This window comes from Palaemon carinicauda, chromosome 29, assembly GCF_036898095.1.
Source record: "Palaemon carinicauda isolate YSFRI2023 chromosome 29, ASM3689809v2, whole genome shotgun sequence".
In the NCBI taxonomy this organism is placed as follows: Eukaryota; Metazoa; Arthropoda; class Malacostraca; order Decapoda; family Palaemonidae; genus Palaemon; species Palaemon carinicauda.
In genome coordinates, this window is record NC_090753.1 from 75017657 (window position 1) to 75044215 (window position 26559).

At 46.3% G+C, this 26559-nt stretch overlaps 1 protein-coding gene across 1 annotated transcript in view; it reads left to right on the forward strand.

Moving 5' to 3' along the window:
• The first annotated feature begins 322 nt into the window (after positions 1-322).
• The window catches only part of LOC137622248 (NOP protein chaperone 1-like), a 43475-nt gene continuing 17238 nt past the window's right edge, over positions 323-26559 (forward strand). Inside the window, exons 1-2 of the mRNA XM_068352759.1 lie at positions 323-494; positions 17288-17364. Of these exons, the coding sequence (XP_068208860.1) occupies positions 413-494; positions 17288-17364 (159 nt within the window). The 5' untranslated portion in view covers positions 323-412. The remainder of the gene's footprint in view (positions 495-17287; positions 17365-26559) is intronic.

Here is a 26559-nt window from a genome sequence, read left to right on the forward strand (position 1 = left end):
ATTTGCCTTTACATCCGCACCTCTTTAGTATTCTTATTTAATCTAGTTCTTTTCTCCTCGATTTCTTTCCACATTCTATATATATATATATATATATATATATATATATATATATATATATATATATATATATATATATATATATATATATATATATATATATATATATATATATATATATATATATATATATTATATATATATACTCTTTGTATTTTTATATTAATTTTTTATTAGATTAAACGTTTCATTTTATCTAATTAAATTCCTCTTCTACCAATCAACAAAGGAATGTTTTATTATGGTCACCAACGCCCGGCAGAAAATCCATTGGTTACTCTGTTTACGTCCGAGACGCAGTATCGTCAAGTCAACTTGAATTTAATGTAATTTCGAATATATTTTCATTAAAATGGCCGAGAAACAATGCGACAAGGCTACGACTTCGTCCAAAGCGGTTTCTAAGGAGCTTTTGTCAGTCATAGGGGATGGAAGTTAGTGAAATAAGTTTGTTTTGTTATTTAAATTTAGCCTGATGTTGGGGACAAGTGTGGTTTTCTCTTGTTATATTTACGTGGAAGAGATCTCTTTAGTGTCGTAATCTTGATAGAATATCAATAAAATATTTATAATGATTTATTTTAGCTATTTGCATTTGCACTTTATCGCTTAAAGTAAGTTTTTAATATCCTGTCATAACCACATGTTACCTCTTAACCTTATAATGTAGTCAATGGCTGCCCCACTGTAGGCAACAGGATGTAAGCTGGTTATTTCTATTAGTCAAACTGTATTCCTTCAAATAATTTTTATTCTGAGATAATACAACATCGTGCTTAGATAAGGTCTGAGTGAGAATTCAGTGTCAACCAGTTCTGGTGCACGGGTAAATATTTATTATCGAAACTGCAGAATAATGGTCACCATGTGGTAGGCGAAAGCTGATGTCCTTTTACATTCTGATGGAATTGATTTGGTAAACCTCCCTCACTAACCTAACTTATGGTAGGGACATCATCCTGACTTGACCAAGAGGTTCTGCCAATTTGTTATGAGCCGGTGCATTGTATCGCAAGCTGTGTTATGTTGTCATGTAGAGGAGGCGGTATTGTGGAGCCTTTGTAGATCAGCGGGCAGATCCTCATGCGTACACCTAAAACGGGAAGCCGTTCGTAAGACATGGCTGCTGCACTACAAAAACTGTCTGTCTGTTCTGCAAAACCACCACAAAAGAACACCACCAAACTTAACCTACAAGTCCTATCCCGACCTAACAGGGGTCTAACCCCCCCCCCTGCCCCCCTTACATTTCTGTAATCTTGGTCCCAACCTTAAAGGGGGGGGGGCTAACACCCTTGCAACCCCCCCTTACACTGCCCTATTCTTAATGGGCTGCTGTCATACATACAGGTAGCTGAGATCATATATATAGATCGAGGCATTGTTATTCAAGAGGAGGACTTTCTAGGGATTCAATATCGAGGCTTGGTTCAGTGGTATAAATTAGTGAGGACTGTATTTCAGGATTTAAAGTCTGGTTTCCCTTGGTTTTTGTCTTTTACAGCAGTCATAGGACTACTTGCCAACCGTAATAGCTCACTATTATTTACATATGTGGTCAATTCGCTATCCGACCATTGGCTCTAGGATTGTGGTGTGTGGTGAGTTGATAATATTGTATTTTGTATATGGACATTAAATAGTCTAGAATTAAACAGCATTTTTTCCAGAATCTTCATAATTTCTCATGTTAAACATGACAGCACATTATTTTCATTCTGGTTTGTGCCTATGTGAAACAGACCTATTGTCTTGTGTGTCTATGGTGTATGTGTTCTGTGCATACATCAAGCAATAATGCCTTTGACTGATGTTAAGCCTAGAATGGTAACCCTCTATTTCTGTAACACGTACAGTAACCCCAGGAGAATTTCTCCCAATAATTAAAAAAAAATGAAATAAAACTCTTAAAAATTATTTTATTCAGATAGCATTCACAATAACTTGTATACTAGTAATGAACACAATTGAAATTAAAATAATCCTTAAATTAATATATTTTTTTGAATTAAAAAAAAAAGTAAAATAGAACCCTTTTTAAGAAAGACATTTAAAAATGTAGAAAAAAGAATACTGGCCAGATTGATTTCTTCTGGTCTTTGAATCTTCTTGGGTAATGGTGCTATGCCCTATCTCAGTCCCATCCTTCCAGCTCTGCTACAGTGTGTATGGGAGACAAACCGAAAAGGGTTAATTTTTCAGGAAGTAAAAATTAATTATTTTTATTTCTTCCCTCACATTTAGTATAGCAAATTATGCTTGAAATGACTTAAAAACATCGAAGACACATACAGTACTATACACTTTCTGTTAAATGCAGTAACCACAGACAGGATACAGTTGATGAGGACACATGGCCTTGACACACTTGTTGCCTGTGTGCCGCTTCTTCCTGTCCAATTTCGACGGGCATTCACAACAGTGCGCCATTGCTGTTTGAGAACGAGGTCCTTGGTGAGCCTGCTGAACTACTTCGTGAGGGAATGTTACAAATAGTGGTGATCAAGAACTGCAGGATCGGGGCAAGGGTAAACGCAGTCTTGACTTAGCACATGGAATTATTAGTTCCTTTCACACCTGCGGCATGAACTTTTTGCGAGACATGATTTTGTTGCTGCCCCATCTTGCTACAGTATATTCTCCTTGTATATGATGTAGGATTTTACATTGACAGCATTCAGCTTGCCAAACAGAGTACAGTAGCCATCATCTTGTCTTGCAGGAACAGGAATTCACCGAACACAACTGATCAAACATATCCACCCCTAATTTTGTGGCATTATAGAACTCAATAATCTCAGGGTTTCTTTTAGGGCCAATGTTGGGTTAAGGGTGTTGAGACGAGGGGAGAAACACCAGTTTCTTTGTGCTCTTGGATGTACGCCTGGAGTGTACAACATACGTTAACTGAAACCCCGGGAGAAATTCTCCCTGAATGCAAGCTATGGAAAATTCAGCGAGAGAGTTCACACACACTTCCTTAACCAAGTCAGACACAGCACTGAAGGTACAGAGCTGGCCAAGCCCTTCTTATCATCCCTAATGGGTGAACTACATTATCACCAATTTTATCCAGGTGAAAATCACCACAGCTCATCATTCCAGGGTTAAAAAACATGACACGGTGTTAATTGCCTTGAAGGCAAGTGTACGTGTTGTAACTTCCTGAACTTAATAGGTGGGGCAAGGATACAACTTTAAAAGCAGGTTCTTAATGTCTATTACTAGCAAAATACAAAGCTTGTGGATACAACAGAAAGATAAGTTGTTCCAACACGAATACTTACCTCGAACTACTTTCTTAGGAGTTACCTGTAATCTCCTCTCTACCGACCAGAGTTTTGTGTAGTATACCCTATACCCGTTTTCTATGGAGGGCTAACCCGGGAGTGAGAGAACGTGCCCCGAGGGTAGCCTTTGAGCTAGGTCGAGGTCCGCTTGGGTCCCGTGACCCAGTAAGTTCTCTGGTCGCGACGTGATACCATACTCTCACGTCGCTCTCGTCTCTCTCGACCCTTTGTGTCCGCCTCGTGTGTCCCGCGTGGTAGCGTTGTGCTTATCCCTTGTGTTCTTGCGTGTTCACTATCCTTCCTTGTGCTTCCCAAGTGTATCTCTTTGATTCCCTTCGTTCCTGTGCCTTGTGGATGTGTGCTATGGAGCAGATCCGCCGTTGTCCTGGGCCTAGAGCCGGAAAGTCGTGTGGAGCGTTCCTCTCCAAGCCCGAAGTAGACCCTCACTCCTTTTGCTCTTCCTGTAGGGGCAGGATGTGCTCGCCATCGGATATGTGCATTGAGTGTGTTAGTTGGAGTGAGATACAGTGGGTGCGATAAGGCACTAAGAAGAAGAAGTCGTCGAAACGTTCGCCCAGGAAATCTAGCATCTCTTCGCCGCTACCGTCACCCAGTGGACGGTCCGACGGGGCTTCTGTCTCGACTTCCCCTACCCAGAGTAGGGGACGAGGTAAGTCCGTTGCGGGGAAAGAGCCGAGGGTTCTTCCCCAGGAGTCTAATGTGTGTGAAGTGAGGGTTGCTGGGACTTCTCAGGCTAGTGTGGGGCCTGGTAGTGCTGTGTCGGGGGGTTCTGGAGACTCTGCCCTGGTGCTTGGGGGGCACGTTTCCTCCGACGACCCCTTATGGTGTAGTAATGTTGTGCCTGTTTCTTCGCCCGCTTCGTGGGCCTGTGTTTCAGGTTCTTCGGCAGCTGGCGACGCCCAGGGTAAGTTAGACTCCACGGTAAGTGAGTCCTTCGGGTGGAAGCTCCCTAAAACGCCAGGTAGGTCCCCAATGCGGATGGAAGAGGGCCTGGATACCTGGTTCCCTAGTGTAGGGCGTCAACCCTCTTTTCCAGCTCCTCTGACGGAGGTTCCAGAAACCTTCCTGCAACCCTCTACCTCTGGTACGCAGCGACTCGCGAAGCCCTCCGTAGCCCCGCTTCTGCCCGACGTGCGGGTGGTACAGTTTCGTCGGGCTCTTCGGATGGTGGGGCTTCATTCTCTTCAGAAGAAGAAACCAGGAGGAGACATCGGGGCCGGAGGGAGCTGTCCAGGAGCAGGCGTTCCCGCTCAAGATCCCGTTCGAGGTTCAGCAGGAGACGGTCCCGCTCTCCAAGGAGGAAACACAGGAGGAGTAGGTCCCCCGATGGTGATTGGGTCTTCGTTCCCCGTAAGTCTGAATTGCAGCGTTCCCCGGACCGGCAATCCAGGGATTTCTCGCCACGAAGGCCATCCTCCAGACGAAGATATGACCCTTGCAGGGAGAAATGCGAGAAGGCCGCTTCAGGCAGGCGTAAGGCCGCGAAGCTTTCGGTTCACCCCGCCCAGCGGGGGAACCGTGCTTCCTTACGGGAAGCCTGGCCGAATCAGCACAGCTGGTTCGGCCCTCGGACTTTAAGGAACGGTTCCCTCCGTCGGGTCAGCCCACGGGATCCGTGTCCTCGTCCCCCAGAGAGAATGCACGAACGGTAGTCCTCGCCGGCACGGCGATGCCAGTTCTGATCCCCGAACCTGGTGCGGAGGTTTCCGCCGGGGAAGACCGGTACCACCGCAGGGGAGTGCCTGTTGTTCCAGAACCGAAGCGCCCGGTGGGAGTGCCCGGTGACCCGGCTCCTCGGGATCAGGCCGAAGGTTCTGCTGACGGTAGAGAAGGTTCCCCGACCGAGGACTCGGCCTATCGGAAGGTTATAGGCCTGATTCGAAGGCATCATAGAATTGAAGAACCGGTTACAACCGATGAGGACTACTGGAGGTCCAGCCTGACCCGCTTGATGCAGGCACCCGTCCAACAGAAAACCTCCCTGGCCCTACCTGTGGCCCGAGATCTCGTCCTGGGACGGGCTCATGTCGATAGAGTTGTGGCAGGCAATGCCGAAGCTCCCAAAACGCAGAGCTCTTCGAAGTTGCTCCAAGGGCTCAAGACATAGAGTAGGGTTTATGTGCCAGAGGGACAACGACCGGGAGCCTGCAAGGTGGAGCCTGCCCTCGACGTTCTGGGACAGGGTGCCTCGGAGGACAGAGCCTCTTCGGCCCTGATTTGTTTTTCGCAGTCGGAGGCTGCGATGATGGAGGAGATGTCGAAAGACTTAGTTCACGTCTCCTCTTGGTTGGACTGGTGGGCTTCCACACTGGTAGGTGTTCAAGCCACCTATGACTTGACGGACCCGGAACAGCAAAGCCTCCTGAGGGAGCTTATCATCCCCGGGGGCAAGACCCTGAAGTTCCTCACGTATCAGTCCCTTGCCCTGTCAGCGAATTGGGTTCTTCGCAAAAGGGACACTATTCTGGCGAAGCTTTCCCGGAAGGTCCCAGAAAGGGAGGCGAGGGCCATGAGGAGCCTTCCTGTTTGGGGTGACTCCTTGTTCCCCTTGAAAGAGCTAGAGGAGATCATGGAAAAGGTGTCTAAAAGAAAAGAAGTGAACGCTCCCAGGCCTCAACCGGTAAGGAGGCCCCCCTACAAGAGGTCAGCCTCAGACGGTCCCTCTACTTCTCAGGCCCCGCCTAACCTGACGAGGAGAGAAGCCCCTTCTTCCTCGTGGGCTTCAGCGCCTCAGCCCCCCCGTAGAGGAGCTCCGGCAGCGTCGGCCTCGTTTAGAACAGGGTATTCTGCCTCCAGGAGAGGCCGTTCAGGCCGCTCCTCCAGGAGGAGGTAGAAACGGAGGCCCCCTACTCCTGCCCAAGCCTCAGGTTGGGGGATGCCTCAGACTACATTGGCAAGCATGGAAGGCTCACGGAGCAGAGCCCTGGACAGTATCCGTACTGAAGGAGGGGTACAGGTTACCGTTCTTGACAGAACCCCCGCCTTTAATTACGGCCAGCCTGTCGGAGTGGTTGGCACCCAAGGACTCGTTGAAAAGGGCGGCTCTTCAAGAAGAGGTGTCCACGATGTTGGAAAAGGGTGCCATGGAGGAGATCCGGCACCTAGGGCCAGGTTTCTACAGCCGCTTGTTCCTGGTAGAAAAGGCGACGGGGGGGGTGGGGGGGGGGGGGGTGGAGACCGGTGATAGACCTGTCAGCTCTCAACAAGTTTGTGCGAAAGACAGATTTCAAAATGGACACTCCGAAGTCAGATTGGCTGTCCTTGAGGGAGAAAGACTACATGATGACCATAGACCTCAAGGACGCATACTTCCAAATCCCGATCCATCCCTCAAGTCGGAAGTTTCTCCGGGTGAAATGGGGTACCCAGATCCTGCAATTCAAGACCCTCTGCTTCGGGTTGTCGACAGCTCCCCAGGTATTCACGAGAGTCTTCACGACAGTCTCGGTGTGGGCTCACGAGCGGGGCATTCGCCTCATCCGGTACCTGGTGACTGGTTGCTTCTTTCCTCCTCGGAGGACGTTTTGAAGGAGCAGGGTATCAAACTTCTCCAGTTTTGCAAGGGTCTGGGTATCATGATCAACCCAGAAAAATCTAACCTATCTCCCTCCACCAGAATGACCTATTTGGGGATGACACTGGATTCCCTACTAGTGAAAGCTTTTCCGTCAGAGGAGAGGATAAGCAATCTTATGAAGATCCTTCTTCCTTTCCTGTCGGGGCAACCCAGGAGGGCGAAAGACTGGCAAAGGCTAATAGGTCATCTGGTGTCATTGGAGAAACTGGTTCCCCAGGGGAAACTCAGACTCAGGGCCGTCCAATGGAACCTGAAGAGCTTCTGGAACCAATTGGACTCTCCCCAGAAATTAATTCCAGTCCTACCAAACACAATACCCTCCCTGGAATGGTGGCATTGCCGGTCGAACTCGCTCAAGGGGATGCCCTTCGCGACCGAACCTCCCGAGTTGCTCCTATTCACAGACGCCTCCAACCAGGGATGGGGAGCCCATCTCCTCAACGGGACGGCGAGAGGAACCTGGATGGACGGGGAGAAAGGCCTACACATCAATGTCCTAGAGTTGAAGGCAGTCCAGAAAGCTTGCCTGCACTTCATCGATCTACTAAGGGGAAACACTGTGGCGTTGATGTGCGACAACGCCACAGTGGTAGCGTACATAAAGAAGCAGGGAGGCTTAAAATCAAGGGAGTTGTGCGATCTCGCCCGAGAGATCCTAGATTGGGCGGAAGCAAACCAGATAGTGTTATTGGCAAGGTTCATCTCCGGGAAAAAGAACGTCCTAGCCGACGGTCTCAGCAGGATGGGTCAGATAGTAGGAACAGAATGGTCCCTCCTCCCAGAAGTAGCCAGGCTCATCATTCAACGGTGGGGTTCCCCGGTGATGGACCTCTTTGCAACCAAGCTGAACGCGCAACTTCCCGTGTATTGTTCTCCTGTCCCAGACCCAAAGGCAGCCTTGGAGGATGCCTTCCGGCACAAGTGGGACAACCTAGACGTGTACGCTTTTTCCCCCTTCACGTTGATCAGGCAAGTGCTCAACAGAGTAAGGGCTGCCCGGAACTTAAGGATGACTTTGGTAGCACCCTGGTGGCCGGAGAGAGAGTGGTTCGCAGACCTAAAAGACCTGACGAGCCATCCTCCGTGGCCACTCCCCGACAGGTCAGATCTTCTACAACAGCCACACTTTCTCAGGTTCCACGACAACCCACAGTCTCTATGCCTTCACGCCTGGAGACTATCGAGCGACTCCTGAAGAAGGAAGGATATTCATCAGGAACGGCTAAGAGGATGTCGCGATACCTGAGAAGGTCGTCGGCAGCGGTCTATCAAGCGAAGTGGGCCTCTTTCACGAAGTGGTGCGCTTCGAAGCGCATAAAACCCCTCAAAGCTTCGGTCCCAGATATCGCAGACTTTCTAGTATATCTCAGGGACGAGATAGGGATGTCAATCCCAGCTATAAAAGGAGTACGAGCAGCCTTGGGTCAAGTCTTCCTTCTGAAGGGCATCGACCTGGGCTCCTCTAGACACATCTCTATGCTTGTCAGGAGTTTTGAACAGTCCTGCCCCCCTCAAACTGTTAGGGTGCCTTAGTGGGACTTAGCTAGGGTCCTGAAGATGTTAAGTAGCCCCCCGTTCGAACCAATGAAGGATATTGTAGACAGGGATCTCACTCTCAAGACAGTCTTTTTGTTGGCCTTGGCCTCTGCGAAAAGGGTAGGTGAGATCCATGGGCTGTCTTATGACGTCTCTCATTCGAAGGGGTGGAAAGAGATCTCTTTCAAGTTCGTCCCTTTGTTCGTGGCGAAAACCCAGAACCCAGCAATCTGGGATCCTAAATTCGAGGGGTTCTCTCTGCCAGCTATTCCTAGGACTGGGAATCCTGAGGATTTGAGGTTATGCCCTGTCCGTGCCATTAGAAAATACCTTGAGAGGACTGCACATCTCCGGCCAGGCATCAAGAGCCTTTTCGTCTCCACAGGTGTTACAAAGAAGCAGGTATCGAAGAATACCATATCCTTTTGGTTGAGACAAGTTATTGCCAGGGCCTACAAGGAGGAGGGACTAGCCTTGCCAGGTACTCCCAAGCCCCATGACATCAGAGGTCTGAGCACTTCCTTGGCCTTTGAGAAGAACATGGCAGTGGGCCAGATCCTTCGAGCGGGCACCTGGTCGAACCAGTCGACCTTTACTGCCCATTACCTCAAGGATTACTCAAGAAGGTCCTTAGACGGGTTCTCCATTGGGACAGTCATCTCCGCGCTCCAAGTGATTTAACGGTGAAGCCCCAGGCACAATCGGGGATAGCAAAACCAGGAGACACAGTTTCGTTCCTTTTCACCCTAATCCCCGTTTCCTATCCCTATCGGAGATAACCACACTTACGTAACCATTGAAGAACACGTCTCTGCAACTGTATTACTGGACTCAGCATCAGAAGAATTTTTCAAAGGGTGAGTACTTAGACACTAACGTGAGCTCTTTGTGTAGTTTACCCTACCGTCCGTTTTCCCAGTTTGTTTTTGTTTTAGAACCTAGTTCATATCTAGGCTTCTTGGCGTCCGCTTGCTGGGTCTGAAGGTCAGGAAGTCACTCCCACCTCCTAAAGTGTAAGTCTCCTAAGAAAGTAGTTCGAGGTAAGTATTTGTGTTGGAACAAATCAAAAATTTTAAGTAATTTTTATTTTTCCTAACATACTTACCGAGAACTACTTTCGGGTAATGGCCCTCCCTTCCTTCCCCGAGTGCCTTTCTGCCCTTGCAGGGACTTTTTGCAACATCCCAGGAACTTACTGACTCACGGGACCCAAGCGGACCTCGACCTAGCTCAAAGGCTACCCTCGGGGTACGTTCTCTCACTCCCGGGTTAGCCCTCCATAGAAAACGGGTATAGAGTACGTATACTACACAAAACTCTGGTCGGTAGAGAGGAGATTACAGGTAACTCCTAAGAAAGTAGTTCTCGGTAAGTATGTTAGGAAAAATAAAAATTACTTAAAAATTTTTATTTTTGTCAGTAAGAAACCAGAATAAACAAGATATGCAACATCTGGAATAATGCTTGAAAGCACAATGCAATAAATGATACATATGGGATAATGACAATAATAAAGGGATTTTGACGTAGAAAAAATCTATTTCTAGGCGGGAGACCCGTGCCGCCCAGTGAAATGCTCCTTTAGCACCATTTCTAAGGTACAGTGATACCTCGGTACTCGACCATAATCCGTTCGAGATCCGTGTTCGACCTCCGATTTGTTCGAGTACCGAATTTTTTTTCCCCATAAGAAATAATGGTATATATTCTATTCCGTTCCCAAGCACTCGAACAGGCCCAAAATATTAATAAAACGTGTACCTAAACAACAATAATTATCTAAATGTGTATGAAATTGGTCAGAAAATCCTATAAAACAATTTTAAACCATTTACTGTACTAAAATAAAACAATTTTAAACCATTTTCTGTACTGTAGTGAACATACCTTTGAGCAGCGGTTCGATGGCATACAGGGATGGATGTGGAGAGGATGGAAGGGGGAGGTTACTGCTTGGAAGGAGAGTCCCCTTCCATGATGTGGCGGGGTAGTTCTCCTTCAGGAGTTGTTTCTCTCTCCAATGAAAGGGTGGGCAGATCTATTTCAGGGGTTTCTTCTCTTCTTTGTCTCTTCTTTGGAGGAGAAACAGGCTTTGATGTAGCAGCTTTCTTTTCTTTTGTGAAAAACTGGTCTATTGTTAATTGTTTCTTCCTCCTCTGCAGTATTCTTCGAAAATGATACATGACACTATCATTAAACATATGCACTGCCCGGTTTGCTACTGCAATTTCTGGGTGGTATTTTTCAGCAAAAGCCTGCACATCTGCCCACTTGGAACAAATTTCATTGATGAGAGAACTTGGAACATCCTCCCTTACCTCATCCTCTTCTGAAGATTCCTGCTCCACAATCAGATCCTGCTGCTGTTGTTGTTGCAGGTGCAACAATTCCTCCACAGTCAACTCGGTAGAATGGCTTTCTACAAGCTCATCAATATCATCCTTGTCGACCTCAAGCCCCAAACTCCTGCCCATGACAACAATTTCCTCAACGACATCAGTGTCATCAGAAATTACAGGGGTAGCAGTGCTTGGACCCGCCTCTGGTTGGAAACCTTCAAACTCCCTCTCTGTGACACATGATGGCCACAGCTTACGCCAGGCAGAGTTCAATGTCCTATAGGTCACACCTCGCCAAGCTTGGTCAATCATGTTAACAGAGTTGAGGATGCTGAAGTGTTCCTTCCAGAATTCCTTTAGGGTCAACTTCGTGTCACTGGTCACTTCAAAACACTTTCTGAAAAGGGCCTTGGTATAGAGTTTTTTGAAGTTTGAAATGACCTGTTGGTCCATGGGCTGGAGTATGGGAGTAGTATTGGGGGGCAAGAATTTGATTTTGATAAAGCTGTATTCTTCTTTCAAGTCATCCTCGAGACCTGGAGGATGTGCAGGAGCATTGTCCATAACCAGAAGACATTTCATTGGCAAGCTCTTTTCAATGAGGTAAGCCTTAACCTGGGGGGCAAACACTTCGTTTATCCACTCAGTAAAGAATTGTCTTGTGACCCAAGATTTAGTGTTCGAGCGCCACATAACTGGTAGTGCACTTTTACAAATGTTATTTCGTTTGAACACCCGGGGGTTGTCCGAGTGGTACACTAACAAGGGTTTGATCTTGCAATCGCCACTTGCATTTGCACACAGCAACAATGTTAGCCTATCTTTCATTGGCTTGTGACCTGGCATCTTCGTCTCGTCCTTGGTAATGTACGTATTGGCTGGCATTTTCTTCCAAAATAACCCAGTCTCATCACAATTAAAGACTTGTTGTGCGATCAAATTTTGTTCATTTATGTACCGATCGAATTCCCCCACGTATTTATCGGCTGCAATTTGATCCGAACTAGCTGCCTCCCCATGCCTAGTAACACGATGAATACCTGTTCTATTACGAAACTTTTCAAACCAACCCCTGCTCGCTTTAAATGTAAATGAATCACTTTCACTGGTACTCGGACTTTTCTTCACTAATTCTTCATAGATATGCAACGCTTTTTCACAAATGAACGCTTCACTAACACTTTCCCCGGCCAACTGTTTTTCTTTAATAAATATTAAAAGCAACTTTTCCATCTCCTCAATCACTTGTGGCCTTTGCTTAGTTACCGCCGTAACTCCCGTTGCAACATTCGCCTTCTTAATCATTTCTTTATGCTTTAAAAACGTAGAAATGGTCGACTTCGCCATTCCGTATTCTACCGCTAAATCGGACACTCGTACACCATTCTCATATTTCGCTATAATTTCCTTCTTCAACTCGATCGTTGTTCGCACTGTTTTCCTCTTCTCCTTCCCCTTAACACTCATTACTTTCTTGGGACTCATTATGAAAGCTAAAAAAGCAATTAAAAGCACTGAAAATCACTAAATCACAACGAATGCTGATCGCGCGTTGTCTGAGTGACGCTCTCGAGAGAACTGATGCTTCCCGAACAAGCGAGAGTGGCCGAGATGGCGCGATCATCACAAAGCCCATGCGGTCGTCACGTGTTCGGCTGGTCGAGTACCGAATTTTTGGTCGAGCACCGCAGCAAAAATTTCTCGAAAATTTTGGTCGAACTCCGAATTGTTCGAGTATAGAGTCGTTCGACTACCGAGGTATCACTGTATATAACTGCTATATATTACCAGAGAAAAATTTGCATGGGAATGCCAGGTTGAACCCAGCTCGCTCACCTGTATAAGGTGTCGATATAATACTGGGGCGTGATAATTCACAACCAGAGGTCTCGCACCATTTAGATATCTCCTGTCAAAATCCCCGAACAGCGAGGTGCCGTTCAACATCCTACTACTACTAGCAATCCCACGCCAGTGACGTCACTCCTTATAGCACCCCGGATTGGGGCCCAATTAGGGAGGGACGGGTGGGTTCACTGGGCGGCACGGGTCTCCCGCCCAGAAATAGATTTTTCATACGTCAAAATCCCTTTTCTGGGCTCCGACCCATGCTGCCCAGTGAAATCGTACCAGAGAATGGGGACCCAATATGGCTAACTACCTGAAGGGAATAACACAAAATTAATATAGTTGATGAATTTTAATATCAAAAAAGAGGGATGTGGAAACCCGTAAAATAGATCAACATGTAAATGACAATGATAATTAGACATGATACAAAATCAAAATGAAACCCGTAGGGAAAGTCAACAGGTATGAATAATGTTAATACAGCTTGGTAAGCAAAATGCAGTAAAGCATTCAATCATAGATATAAATAATTAACATAACAAAAGAAGATCAGCTCGGAGATTTTAAGAACAAGTGAAATCAAAATAATTCGTGAAATCGATCAATTGAATAATGAAATAATACATCATGGTAAACAAAACAGGTAGGAACAACAGGTAAGCCAGGCAGGAGGGAAAGAGGACAGAGCAAGACGTTGTGATTAGGACTCAGTACCCTCGGGAGGAACTATATTCCCCGCAGCTACTGTGGCAAATCTAAGAGCTTCTAAAGGTTTTAGGTAGTGGCGCTTGAAAACTTTAGGGGACTTCCAACCCGTATATTTTGAGAGCTCATCAAATTTCATATGGTGGAAAAAATTAATTGAGGTAGCCACAGCTCGAATATCATGGACATATGGGAATGATTCAGGATTAGCTTGTTTAATAAAATAAAGAATTTGTTGCCTGATTCTCTTAAGGGTAATAGTTCCTCTGTGCTCTCTAATAAATAAGGGTCCTGTGGTTGTAGTGGAAGTTCTACTTAAGTAGGATTTCAGGGTGGTAACTGGACACAGGGATGGATCCCTAGGAAGTGGAACAATCTTCCAGGGGGACCACCTGTTCTGGGGATCCTCATTTTTAGCCAGGAACACTTTGTTAGGGGAGAGAAGGACCTCACCTGAAGAGAGAAACTCTATATGACCTGGGTCTCTAGATAAAGCTGACAATTCCGAGATTCTGGAGCCAGAGGCGAGGCTCAAAAGAAAAAGTGACTTTCTTAATGATGCCATATAGTTACAGGATTCATTTGGAGTGTCAGAGGCTAGCTTAAGAACATCGTTTAAAAACCAGGAAACTGCGCTAGGGCGAGTGGAAGGTTTTAGTCTGGCACAAGCTCTCGGAATGGATGAGAAATATGAATCCGTTAAATCAATGTCAAAACCAATATGGAAGATCTTTTTCAAGGCTGACTTGATTGTAGTAGTGGTATTGGCTGCCAGGCCTGATTCGAAGAGAGTCCGGAAGAACGTCACAGTTAGGTTCATTGTCATTTTCTCAACTTGGGAATCTTTCAAGAACTTAGCTAATTTCTTGACAGCTGAGTCATATTGACGGAGAGTAGATTCCCTTTTGTCAGATTCCAGGAAAATAGTATTCAAAGGATCGATGTTCACACCTCGTTGGGCTGCGAACTTCATGAAGTCCATAAAGTTAGGTCATTCAGAATCCTTGAGGAAGCGAACACATTGCAAGTTTGAACTGTCTGTGTGAGCACCGGATTGGGAATCCGCCGGGGGCTGAGACCTAGCTCTAGCAACAAGGGGAACCAATTGCTCTTGGGCCAGTTGGGGGCTACGAGAGCCACTCGACCTTTGAAGGATCTGAGTTTGTGCAGAACTTTCAGCAGGAGATTCACCGGAGGAAACAGATGAATCGTCTTCCAGGTATTCCAATCTAGAATCATAGAGTCCGTGGCATAAGCCTGAGGGTCCAGGTTGGGGGCTACGTAACAATCCAGTTTGCGATTGGATTCCGTCGCAAACAGATCCACCTGGAGACCCGGGACTTGAGATAGTATCCACTGGAAAGATCGATTGTCTAGTGACCATTCCGACTCTAGCGGAGTCGTCCGGGAAAGGGAGTCCGCTACCACATTCTGGACTCCTGCTAGATGGTGCTGACAGGTGCCACTTGTGCATTGCCGCCATGGAGAAAATCTGCAAATCTGTGGTTTATTTGGGCTGATCTGGAGCCTCCTCTGTTGAGGCAGTGAACTATGACTGCACTGTCGAGAACCAGTCTGATATGGAGATTCCTGGCTGGATTGAGACGTTTTAAAGTGAGGAAGACTGCCATGGCCTCTAGGACGTTGATGTGCATGTGTCGGAAGACCGATGACCATAACCCTTGGACTTTCTTGTGTTTGGAGTAACCTCCCCACCCTGTTAAGGAGGCGTCGGTGTGGACAACGAGTCCCGGGACCGGGTGTTGTAAGGGAACCGACTTGGAGAGATTCTTGACCTTCGTCCAAGGCTGTAGACTCAAAACGCCGCGACAGACGTGCTCGCCTTCCCCCAATCCTGAGAAAAAGCCAGCGAAATTCACACACAAGACAAAATAGGGCTATCAAACTGCGTGCTAATAAAGGAGTGACGTCACTGGCGTGGGATTGCTAGTAGTAGTAGGATGTTGAACGGCACCTCGCTGTTCGGGGATTTTGACAGGAGATATCTAAATGGTGCGAGACCTCTGGTTGTGAATTATCACGCCCCAGTATTATATCGACACCTTATACAGGTGAGCGAGCTGGGTTCAACCTAGCATTCCCATGCAATTTTTTCTCTGGTAATATATAGCAGTTATATACCTTAGAAATGGTGCTAAAGGAGCATTTCACTGGGCGGCACGGGTCGGAGCCCAGAAATACTGGTATGAGTTAAATGTGTCTTTTCATGTACCTACAGCAAGTACTTTCATTGTTACATTGAATATTGCCTAGACCAGATTCAATGACTGCTTTTTTTTGTTTCCTCATGTTCGACTGTTATGTCAGGATGAAGGGATCACTCCGTCTGTCATTTGACCCCCAGTGACTAATTTTTTTGGTAAGAACATTCTGCTTTCTGGGATTGTATTGAGTAAATAACTCCACGGCTGGAAGAGCCGTTAAGGATTGGCGCTGCATCCTAACCTGACTCGAAGTGCCATATCACTTTGAAAATCTTAAATAGGTCATCTGAGTGTTTGGGTTGGCTTTTTTTGCCCTACATTAATCAGGAATCACGAGTTCTAGATGTACCATTGTGAACAAACACTTGCACAATAATGTTGACCAATTACTAAATTCTGAAAATATTATGAAGTTGTATGCTATAGTATACAGTACTCTTTGTTCAGCATTCTTTTTACTATGGCTAATTCGTACACCTGCTTGGCCATCTCGCCCTTCCACAAAATCAGTCTTACACCACTCTATGGGAGGAAGTCGTAACGTGTTTATAGGGTGCTCATGAATGGCAAAGGCTAGAGACTGTGACAATGACTTAGAGATGGACCATGTATACAAATAGTCAGTGCCTGACTCCCCCTCTCCATTAAACTAGGACCTGGGAGAGTTGGGTAGATCTATAGGCTCCTCCCAAAAACCTCCCATCCCTAGCTCACCAAGATGGTGAGCTTACAAACTACTAGAAACTATCAAGCTTATGCTAGTCTCGAACATCTGTCCAATGGATTGCAAGGCAGGGATGTTTCCAATAGAAACTAACAATATATTGTATATCGATGAATTGATATCTTTCTAGCATTAAATTTTTGAGGTTTGATGGTGGTGTAGTACAGTACTTAGTTTAGAAGGCATTCGTGGAGGGATAAATATCTGAAAGAGAGGAAGCCTAGTTACATTTATGAGTTTTCTTATAAAATCTTATGAACACAAGGAGCTAGAAATCCGTTTGTCGTTTCCTTCAAAATTTTGCGAAAACTTTGATAGAATTGTTTTCTTTTCTACATTCTAATTAACATTATATTTTTCAAGTTGTTAACAGCATTTACTTACTGAAAAAAATGTACTGTACTGACATAAACCCAATCAGGTTTTTAAGGTATTATTATACTAGCATAATCCCTTTGAACCCCTTTATTATATAATTAAATTGTAACCACAGTTATTAGTGTAAAAAAACACATTGTTTAAAGGAGAAAGGTCATACACAGGCCAGTTGAAAATTTTCCTATTTTTGAAAACAGTATTTCTATAGACTGTACAATATAATCATTGTTAGGACACTCGTCATCTACTGTAGTTCCTCCCTTTGTGATTTTAGATAGGAAATAAGCTCTCTCCACTCTCTTGTGTCCGGTTTTCTGCCTTCTTTGAGTTTCAGAGCTTTCTGCTTTCTTTTGCAGGTCTTTGTTTTTCTGCATGTCACACCTTACCAAGTGTCTTTCATTTTTCTTTTTTGTGTATCCATATGTCTACTTGCGTAGTTATATAGTCCTAACGTAGCCAGCATAAGAAATTAAATGAATTATTTTAGTTATTGTGTCTAGTTTTTGGGTAGTTTTAAAATTCAATTTGTTAATGTTAAAAACTTTTCATTCAAAGTTTTCAAGTTTATCTCTTACTTTCAGGTTCCAGGTCTGTGGTGGAGTCATTACTGAAAAAACAGCCTCCCCAACCAAAAACTGATGGACCAAAGACATTCAAGGCAAGTAGTTGATTTGTTTTGGAGTGCAAAAACTGTTCTTTGTCCATGCCTTTCATTCTAGTCTTCCCGGGGCTGTGCCTTTTCACGGTTTGTCAACCTGCTTTCGAATAGATAGAGCACAATACACTTCGAACCCCTCAGAGGGAGCATTAGACATAAAAACTTACTGCTTTTGATATAAAATCTGAATGCATTCATGTAAAACTTTTATCCCTACTATTCCCATTTTCCTTTTATAACATACGTTATTGCACATTAACTGAAAAGTGTTCTTAGTAGCAGGATCCATCTGAATGTGCTTTGTAAGGGATACTGTCGACACTTCTGAACTGAAATCCAACTTCATAAACTTCTCCATGCTGTCATTTGCACTTCATCCTAGAAAATGTATAGGTTTTTGGCAAGCCCTGATTGTCAAGAATAATGATTCAATGGTCTAGTTACATTATAGGTCCACTACTTCTGTAATATTAATAATAGTATTAATAATAATTGAAAAATTTTCAGTAAGATAAGTTTAAATAAAATTTCTTCCGTAACTGGAATACAAACCTACGCCATTTATTTAGGGGTATTACTTTCGGCGTAGCTGAAATGATGAGCCGTTAAAATTTAGCGAGGGTTAACTACTCATACTGCTAGTTAGCAGGGGTAGGGGTGAGGGTAGCTTGCTACCGCTTGCACTCGCACTCACACACCGGTGATTTAGCTCGGTTTGCTTTTGGCTCGAATAGTGTACTGTCGTTGCCGTTCCTCGTCCTTCGCCGTTATTTTTGGACTGCCATTGATTCTTTTGTGCTTTTTCTTTGTGTTAATATATGTGTGTTGACTTCTGTGACCATGCGCACCTACCCTGGAATCGATCGATGGCCCTGCGGAACCTACACGTCGGCAGAGGAGACCGATCGCCACTATTCCGTCTTCAGAGGTCAATGGTGTGATAGAAACAACCAGTGTAGTGAGTGTCGGAAGTGGTCTGCCTCCCAGTGGGAGAGGTTTGGGATATTTCTCTTTCAAAGATTCCTTCGAAGGGGGAAAAACCCAAGGCCTCTTCTTCCGTCTCCCGACTTTCCTCCGAAGCTCCTACTTGTTTGGTCTTTTCCGAGAGACCGTCGAATAGTAGCGTACACCCTTTTAATTGCGGCCAGCTCCGGTCCTCGAGAGATGGTGCTGTTTCCCCTAGAGAAGACGCCCCACCTCTCTCCCTGGGTGACGCCTTGTCTATGTCTTCTGTTTTACAGGTATGGTCTTCCTTGGGGCTTCTGGATCCGCCCTCCAAGGACTCCTTGCTGCAGCTCATCCTCCGGGGTGCAAGTGTGAAGCCATCGTCATTGACTTCGTATGTAGATCCTCTTGCGCTCATTGACGTCGTGGTGTCAGAGGTGTCTTCTGTGGTTTTTGCCGATGCCCCTACCCTTCCAGACTCTCCAGCTGTTGCTGCCGACTTAGTTTCCCCTGTTCCCGATCATCCTTTTAGGGGGAAACTTAGTCCTATGTCTCTCTCTTGCGAGTGTTTCTTCCCCGCGGAGGAGTTCTCTCATATAGAGACTCCTCTTCGGAGGACCGATGCTGCTCATGGTCAGCTTGCAAATCGAATGGCCCCTAGAGAGTGTCTCCATCGCAGAGCTTGCCCGCCGCTTTGCCTTAGAGGTCGTATCGGGTCGTATACCAGGTTCCAAATAAAGAAGCACATCTAAAGTCTTTTGTATGTTTCTTGAATTTTATTCTGCAGCAATGCATAGAACATTGGATAAACACGACCTCTTATTGTGTTTATAACATGAACTTGATAGAAGAGATTGGGTGCCACTTCGAAAGTGCCAACAGCACACCAGTGCTTATTTTTATGAATAGAACTTACCTGGCAGTTATATATATATAGCCGAGTCTCTGACTGCGGCAGAATTTAATCGAAAATCGCGGCAACCGCCTTATGGTGGTTGTGTGGTTAGATGGTTAACAACCCTTACAGGGTGGTACTGTACTTGGAATCATTCCCATTTTCTGTTCCTCAGATTATCTCTGCCGGCCGGATCGACAACATCGTTGGTCTGCCTTTCAGAGTTTTTCGGATCGCTTTCCCTTCATCGCCTTTTTGGACTTCGTTTTTGGTGAAGTACACTGTGTTGGGATTTGGCAATCGTGTTGTTTTTGTTTTTTGTCTTTTTTTCCTTTATTATCATGAGTGAGAAAATTCATTATCGTGTTTGTGCGAATGATATTTGCAAGGTGAGGTTGCCGAAACTTTCGGTTGACCCTCACACTATCTGTATGGGTTGCAGGGGGTTTGAATGTGCTTTAGATAATAAGTGCAAGGAATGCAAGGTTTTAAGTGATAATGATTGGTTAGCTATGCAGCGCTATGTGCGCAAACTCGAGATTGATAGAGTTAGAAGAGCTAAATCAAAGTCAAAGTCTGCTAGTGAGCCTAGCTTAGATTTATCTATTGACCCTTTGCTTGTATCCCCTTTGGAAGGTATTCCTTCCCCAAATGTAGTGACTCCTGCCCCTTCTACAGGACCTGTGCCTACGGATGACCCTGGGTATGCTAAATTAGCTGCTGAATTGGAGGCCATTAAAGCACAGTTGGAGGCCTTTAAAGGTAAGGGTGTTGGTGAAATTAGTGCTTGTGAAAGTGCAGTGGAGGTGGCGACTGATCGAATCTGTCATACCCCTAGGTCTAGACCTCTACCAAGCTCCCAGGACCAAGGGAGAAGGTACGTCGAAAGCCGAAAGGGGGTGAGAGGTGCTTATCCTCGGTCAGTCGTCGCCTCAGACAGTCCTATTGCGATTTCACAGGCTGCTCTTGACCGCCGTAGGAAAGGCGTGTCGGATACGTTTGTGTCTTCGCCTGATCGTTCTCCCAGACGTAATTGGCGTTACGAATCAAGACCAATGAAGAGAGGGTGGAACCGAGACGTGCAGTCTCGTTCTCCCTCTCCCGGTTCGAGTAGCAGAGACCCTGATCCTTTGGAAGACGATTTCGATGTTCCTGTTAAAAGGGCGAAACAGAGAGTCCTTAGCCCAGTTAATCCTGCTAGACTCCCTGCTTCTTCTGCCAGCGCTCCCAGTCAAGCCGTACGACAACTGCCGTCTTCGGCACCGTGAGAGCCAGCGGAGGTTGCTAAAGCTTTCATGGTTGTTATGCAGGAACAACTTTCATCGTTAGTTAAAGCTTTCAGCCACCCTTCTCAGTCCATCAGACGTAAGGACGTCTCTTTGCCTGTTAAGAGATCTTCTTCTAAGAGAGATTTTAGTATCTCTCCCAAGAAACCTCTGCGCACTTCGTCGGCCGTACGACAACGTACACCCTCTTCATCGGCACGCTGCCAGGAATTTCCTTCCCCCTTCCCGCCGCCAGGACGATACTGCCTCTCGTTCTCGGCGCCGTGACGATTCCGTTTCCCTTTCGAAACGCCTGGACGTTACTGCCTCGTTTCTTAGGAAACAGGATGAATGCAGTCTGCATTTTCAAGGCGACGGCAGCCTGCATCTTCAGGACGCTTCCGTTTCTTGTCATCGTGACGATACTGCCTCTCGTCATTGTGACGATACCGCTGCTCGTCATCGTGACGATACCGCCTCTCGCCGACTGGATGTTAGTGGCGCTCGGCGCCAGGATTCAAACAGCTCTCGCTGCCAGACTGCTGGCAGCCCAACTCTTCGGGATGTTATCCTTGAGCAGGACCTCGAAGATATTTTGGAAGAGGAAGAAAAACCTGCCGACTCTTCTAGCGATTACAAGGTTCTTTCTCGCTCTCTTTTGGAACTTTATGGGGAGGAATTTCAACCTTCGGCCCCTCGTTCTCCTCAGTCTCAATTTACCAGGAAGAAAGCTACTAAGTCTTCGGCCTTCATCTAAATGAAACTTTCAATTTCGGCCAGGAAAGCTCTCACCAAAGTGGATGATTGGATGAAGGAACGGAGACAAGCTGTCAAGACCACCTTTTCTTTTCCACCGTCCCGGCTCGCTTCCAAGGCCGGTATGTGGTATGAGACAGGGGAACCTTTGGGGTTAGGAGTGCCTTCCTCCTCCCAAGGTGACTTCTCGGCTCTTGTGGACTCAGCAAGAAGGCATGCTTTAAACTCTGCCAAGGTGATGTGGTCCATGTCGGAGCTTGATCACCTCGTCAAGGGAATTTTCAGGGTTTTCGAGGTTTTCAGCTTCCTGGACTGGTCTCTCGGGACTCTGGCCAGGAAGTCTGAACTCCTGGAGGACACGAAGGACCTGACGAGTATCATGTCTTGCATGGACAAAGCTCTGAGGGATGGAGCTAATGAATTGGCTTCGCTTTTCTCAGCAGGGGTCTTAAAAAAGAGGGCCCTTTTGTGCTCCTTCACCTCTAGATCTGTGACTGTTGCCCAGAAGTCGGAGCTGCTTTACGCCCCTTTTTCTCGTCATCTTTTTCCTGAAGCTCTGGTCAGAGATATCTCCCTTTCTCTGGCTCAGAAGGCTACTCAGGACCTTTTGTCTCGGTCGGCTAGAAAGACCTTACCTGTTGCTCCTGCTCCTCTGAAGAAGGAGGAGAAGAAGTTTCAACAGCCCTTTCGGGGCAGGATCTCCTCGAGAGCGGATTTTAGGGGGAGAAGACAAGAGTCAGGGCCAAGGACCAGCAGGGGTGCGTTTAGGCCCCGGTCCAAAAAATGAGATGGAAGTCCTCCAGACACCAGTAGGGGCAAGACTGTCTCGTTTTTGGCAGTCTTGGGAAAGGAGAGGGGCGGACACCTGGTCCCTCTCAGTCGTCAAGGAAGGTTACAAGATCCCCTTTTTAAAGAAACCACCTCTCTCAGACTCTCCCCTGGCCTTAGTGGCTCAGTACACCGACGCGGGGAAACGAGAGGCTCTTCTGGAGCTAGTCGACCAGATGTTGGTCAAGGGAGCAATAGAGCCAGTTCAAGACCTCGCCTCACCAGGCTTTTACAATCGCCTGTTTCTGGTTCCCAAGAACTCGGGTGGATGGAGACCAGTCCTGGATGTCAGCTCTCTGAACGCCTTCGTGGAGAAAACAAAGTTCTCCATGGAGACGACTCAGTCAGTGCTGGCTGCAGTTCGTCCAGGAGACTGGATGCTTTCTCTCGACCTGCAGGACGCTTATTTTCACGTCCCCATTCATCCGTCTTCGAGGAGATATCTGAGGTTTGTGTTCCAGGGCAAGTGCTTCCAGTTCAGAGCACTTTGCTTCGGTCTCAGCACAGCTCCCCAAGTCTTCACCAGACTTATGGCGAATGTGGCAGGCTGGTTACACCAGGAGGGGATAAGGGTCTCCTTCTATCTAGACGACTGGCTGATCCGGTCTCAGTCGAAAGAGAAATGTCTGGAGGACCTAATGAAAACTTATACGATCACTCAGGACCTGGGACTCATCGTCAACTGGGGGAAGTCTCAGACCGAGCCGAATCAGACTATTCTCTATTTGGGGATAGTTCTGAATTCAGTTCTTTTTCAGGCTTCTCCCTCCCAGGAGAGGCAGACCAGGTGCCTGGACAAAGTCAAAGACTTTTTGAGGAAGCAGGAATGCTCAGCGAAGGAGTGGATGAGTCTGCTGGGAACTCTATCCTCCCTGGAGCAGTTTGTCCCTTTGGGGAGACTGTACCTAAGGCCTCTGCAACACTTCCTCGCAAAGGTTTGGAACAGAAAGATCCAGGAGGACACTTTTTCTTTTCCCATTCCAACAGAGATCAAGGATCTTTTAATGTGGTGGCTGGACCCAGCTCTGTTGGGAAAAGGGATCTCTTTGTTCAAGAAGAACCCCGACCTAGTGTTATTCTCAGACGCGTCCGAGTCAGGCTGGGGAGCAACACTAGGGAACAAAGAGGTCTCAGGTATTTGGGAAGGGAGTCAGGTCAGTTGGCATATCAACAGGAAGGAATTGATGGCCATTTTGTTAGGGCTCAAGGCCTTCAAAACCTCGGTCTCGGGAAAGACTGGAGATCAATTCCGACAACACCACAGCTCTCGCGTACATAAGGAAGCAAGGGGGAACTCGCTCCCTCTCCCTGTTCTCAACTGCGAGAGAGCTTCTCTGGGCGAACGAGAACGAGACCTAGCTGTTGACAAGGGTTGTTCAAGGGCAGAGAAACATCAGGGCAGACATGCTCAGCAGGAGGGGACAGGTCCTTCCTACAGAGTGGACTCTCAACCCGCATGTCTGTCGGAGCCTCTGGAAGTTGTGGGGCAGACCAGTAATAGACCTTTTCGCCTCCGGTCTAAACAAGAGGATCCCCAAGTACTGCTCCCTAGTCCCGGACGAGGAAGCTGTTGCAGTGGACGCCTTCTTGATGGATTGGACGGGGCTGGACATGTATGCCTTTCCCCCGTTCAAGATCATCAATCTGGTTGTCAGGAAGTTCGCTCTCCTCGATTCGGGACGAATGACCCTAGTGGCTCCATTCTGGCCTGCGAGGGAATGGTTCACCGAAGTGGTAGGGTTACTGATGGACTTTCCAAGAAGACTCCCGGCAAGTCCAGATCTTCTCAGACAACCCCACTTCGAGAGATTTCACCAAAACCCCCTCGCTCTCAATCTGACTGCCTTCAGACTGTCGAGAAGCTCGTTAGATCTCGAGGCTTTTCGGCACAAGCGGCGAAAGCTATTGCCAGGGCAAGGAGGATCTCTTCACAAAGAGTCTACCAGTCAAAGTGGGAGACCTTTAGAGCTTGGTGCAGGAGGCGCAAGGTTTCCTCGTCCTCTACCTCTCTGAGCCAGATTGCAGACTTTCTTTTGTACCTCAGGCAGGATGCTAACCTGGCTGTATCTACCATTAAAGGATACAGGAGCATGCTCTCAACCGTCTTTAGGCATAGAGGCTTAGAGTTATCTTAGAATAAGGACTTGTAGGACCTCATTATGTCTTTTGAGACAACGAAGCAGGTGCACTTAAGGCCCCCTTCTTGGAACCTGGATGTGGTGCTTAAGTTTTTGTGCTCCAGGAAGTTTGAGCCTATCTCGCAAGCTTCTCTGCGAGATGTGACTAAGAAAACCCTCTTCCTTTTGTCTCTAGCGACTGCCAGGAGGATCAGCGAGGTCCAGGCAATCGAGAAGCGTGTAGGCTTCACCCTAAATGGAGCGGTTTGTTCCTTGAGGTTCGACTTTCTCGCCAAGAATGAGAACCCTTCGAAACCCTGGCCTAGGACTTTTGAAGTCCCTAACCTCACGAATCTAGTAGGTCAGGAACAGGAAAGCCTCCTCTGCCCAGTTAGGGCTCTCAAGGCTTATTTGGCCCACACTAAGAGCGTGAGGGGTGCTTCCAACTCCTTATGGTGTTCAGTGAAGGATCCTCAAAAACCCCTGTCAAAGAATGCTTTGTCCTTTTTCCTGAGGGAAACTATTAGGGAAGCCCACCTCTTTTGTGAGGAAGAAAACTTCGCCCTGTTAAAAGTACGGGCTCACGAAGTAAGGGCCATTGCTGCTTCGCTGGCATACCGGAAAAATATGTCAGTTAAGCAGATCATGGACGCAACGTTCTGGAGGAGCAACTCTGTCTTCGCTTCTCATTACCTCAGAGAGATAAGAGTGGACTATGACAAGTGTTATACCTTGGGCCCATACGTAGCTGCGGCTTCTGTATTAGGCAAAGGAGTTACTACCCCCACTCAACCTTAGTTTATGTACTTGTATATGAGTTTGTGTTTTTTTTATGGTTGTGTTTTTTTTATGGTTGTCTGAGGTCCTCGTCCTGTGGTACGGTTCCCTCAGTCCAGATAGATAGTTTATATCTATTTCTGCAAGGTTAGATGGTTAGCTTTAGTAAGGTTGCAGGTTTTTTTATATGGGAAGGTAGTTTTCTGAAGTCTAGTCAAGTTGTTGGTCCTACCCCTTTGACAGACTCGATTGAGTTGTTTGCAGCGTAGCAGGTCTACTCCTGGCTGAACACTCCTAAGGGAAAGCGACTCTAGAGGCAGTTACCTTTGAAGTCAGCTACCTTAGCAGGTAAGGAATCAAGGTGTTTGTTCTCCTACAACTCTTTTGTTGTTTCCCCAACTATGTTTTTTCTGTCTGTTTCCCTCCTCCAAATGTGTGAATCAGCTATATATATATAACTGCCAGGTAAGTTCTATTCATAAAAATGGAGTTTTTATGATAAAACAGTTTTATGAATACTTACCTGGCAGTTATATATATATATTAAAGCCCACCCACCTCCCCTCAGGAGACAGGTCGGGCAAAGATAATCTGAGGAACAGAAAATGGGAATGATTCCAAGTACCACCCTGTAAGGGTTGTTAACCATCTAACCACACAACCACCACAAGGCGGTTGCCGCGATTTTCGATTAAATTCTGCCGCAGTCAGAGACTCAGCTATATATATATAACTGCTAGGTAAGTATTCATAAAACTTTGTTTTATCATAAAAACTCCATTTTCTTTCAGCAGTTTTAAATTTTCCGAGGTATAAAATACAAAAAGTCAATCATGATCATCTACACCAGAATCGTAGCCCAAAAAATTATCTCCATTGTTTGTTGTGCATAACCATTCGGCTATCTCAATATCGGCCACTGTAGTAGGAGCTGGAATTGCTTGTCCCTCTTTTCGTCTGTTGCGTTGTACAGTACACAGTATTTTGCTGTATTGACGTATACATTGGGAGAAGAACAGTTGGTTCAGTGCTCAAGCCAACACAAGTTTCTTGAATAATTCTTCTTGGTATGTCATTTTAAGAACCAGCTCTCTCTCTCTCTAATTTGATAGTATTTTCTTCACGTCAGCTACTGCAGGTTGAAGCACATGATAATGTTCAGTCACTGTTTTCCAGAAGAGCCACCTTTACATTTTTCATCAACGCATCGCCTCGACTCCTTTTCACTGGCAAGCTTTCTGTCTTAGCGATAAAAGAATCCATTTAGAATTATTTGCTCACAATTTTTTCTGAAAGAATTCGCTCCATCTGGGCTACTGTCTGAAAATTTAATAATATTCTTTCTCATTTTGAAGGAACATTATTGAAATAAGAATAAATGTTTAAAGACTTAACTACTAAATTCACTTTTGGTGTTTTTGTTTATCATTTCCTTTTTAAGTGTCTTTGCGCTGAATTGTCTGTGCTCCGCGTCAGTCAAACAGCCATGGTTCAGTGCTATGGTCAGGGCAGTGGTACAGGCCTTCAATCCTGTTCTGTCTGGCCGTTCTTCGAAGCATCTTGCAGCTCCAGCAGACCCTCTGCAAGGAACTCAGACGCGGTCACTTCCTCG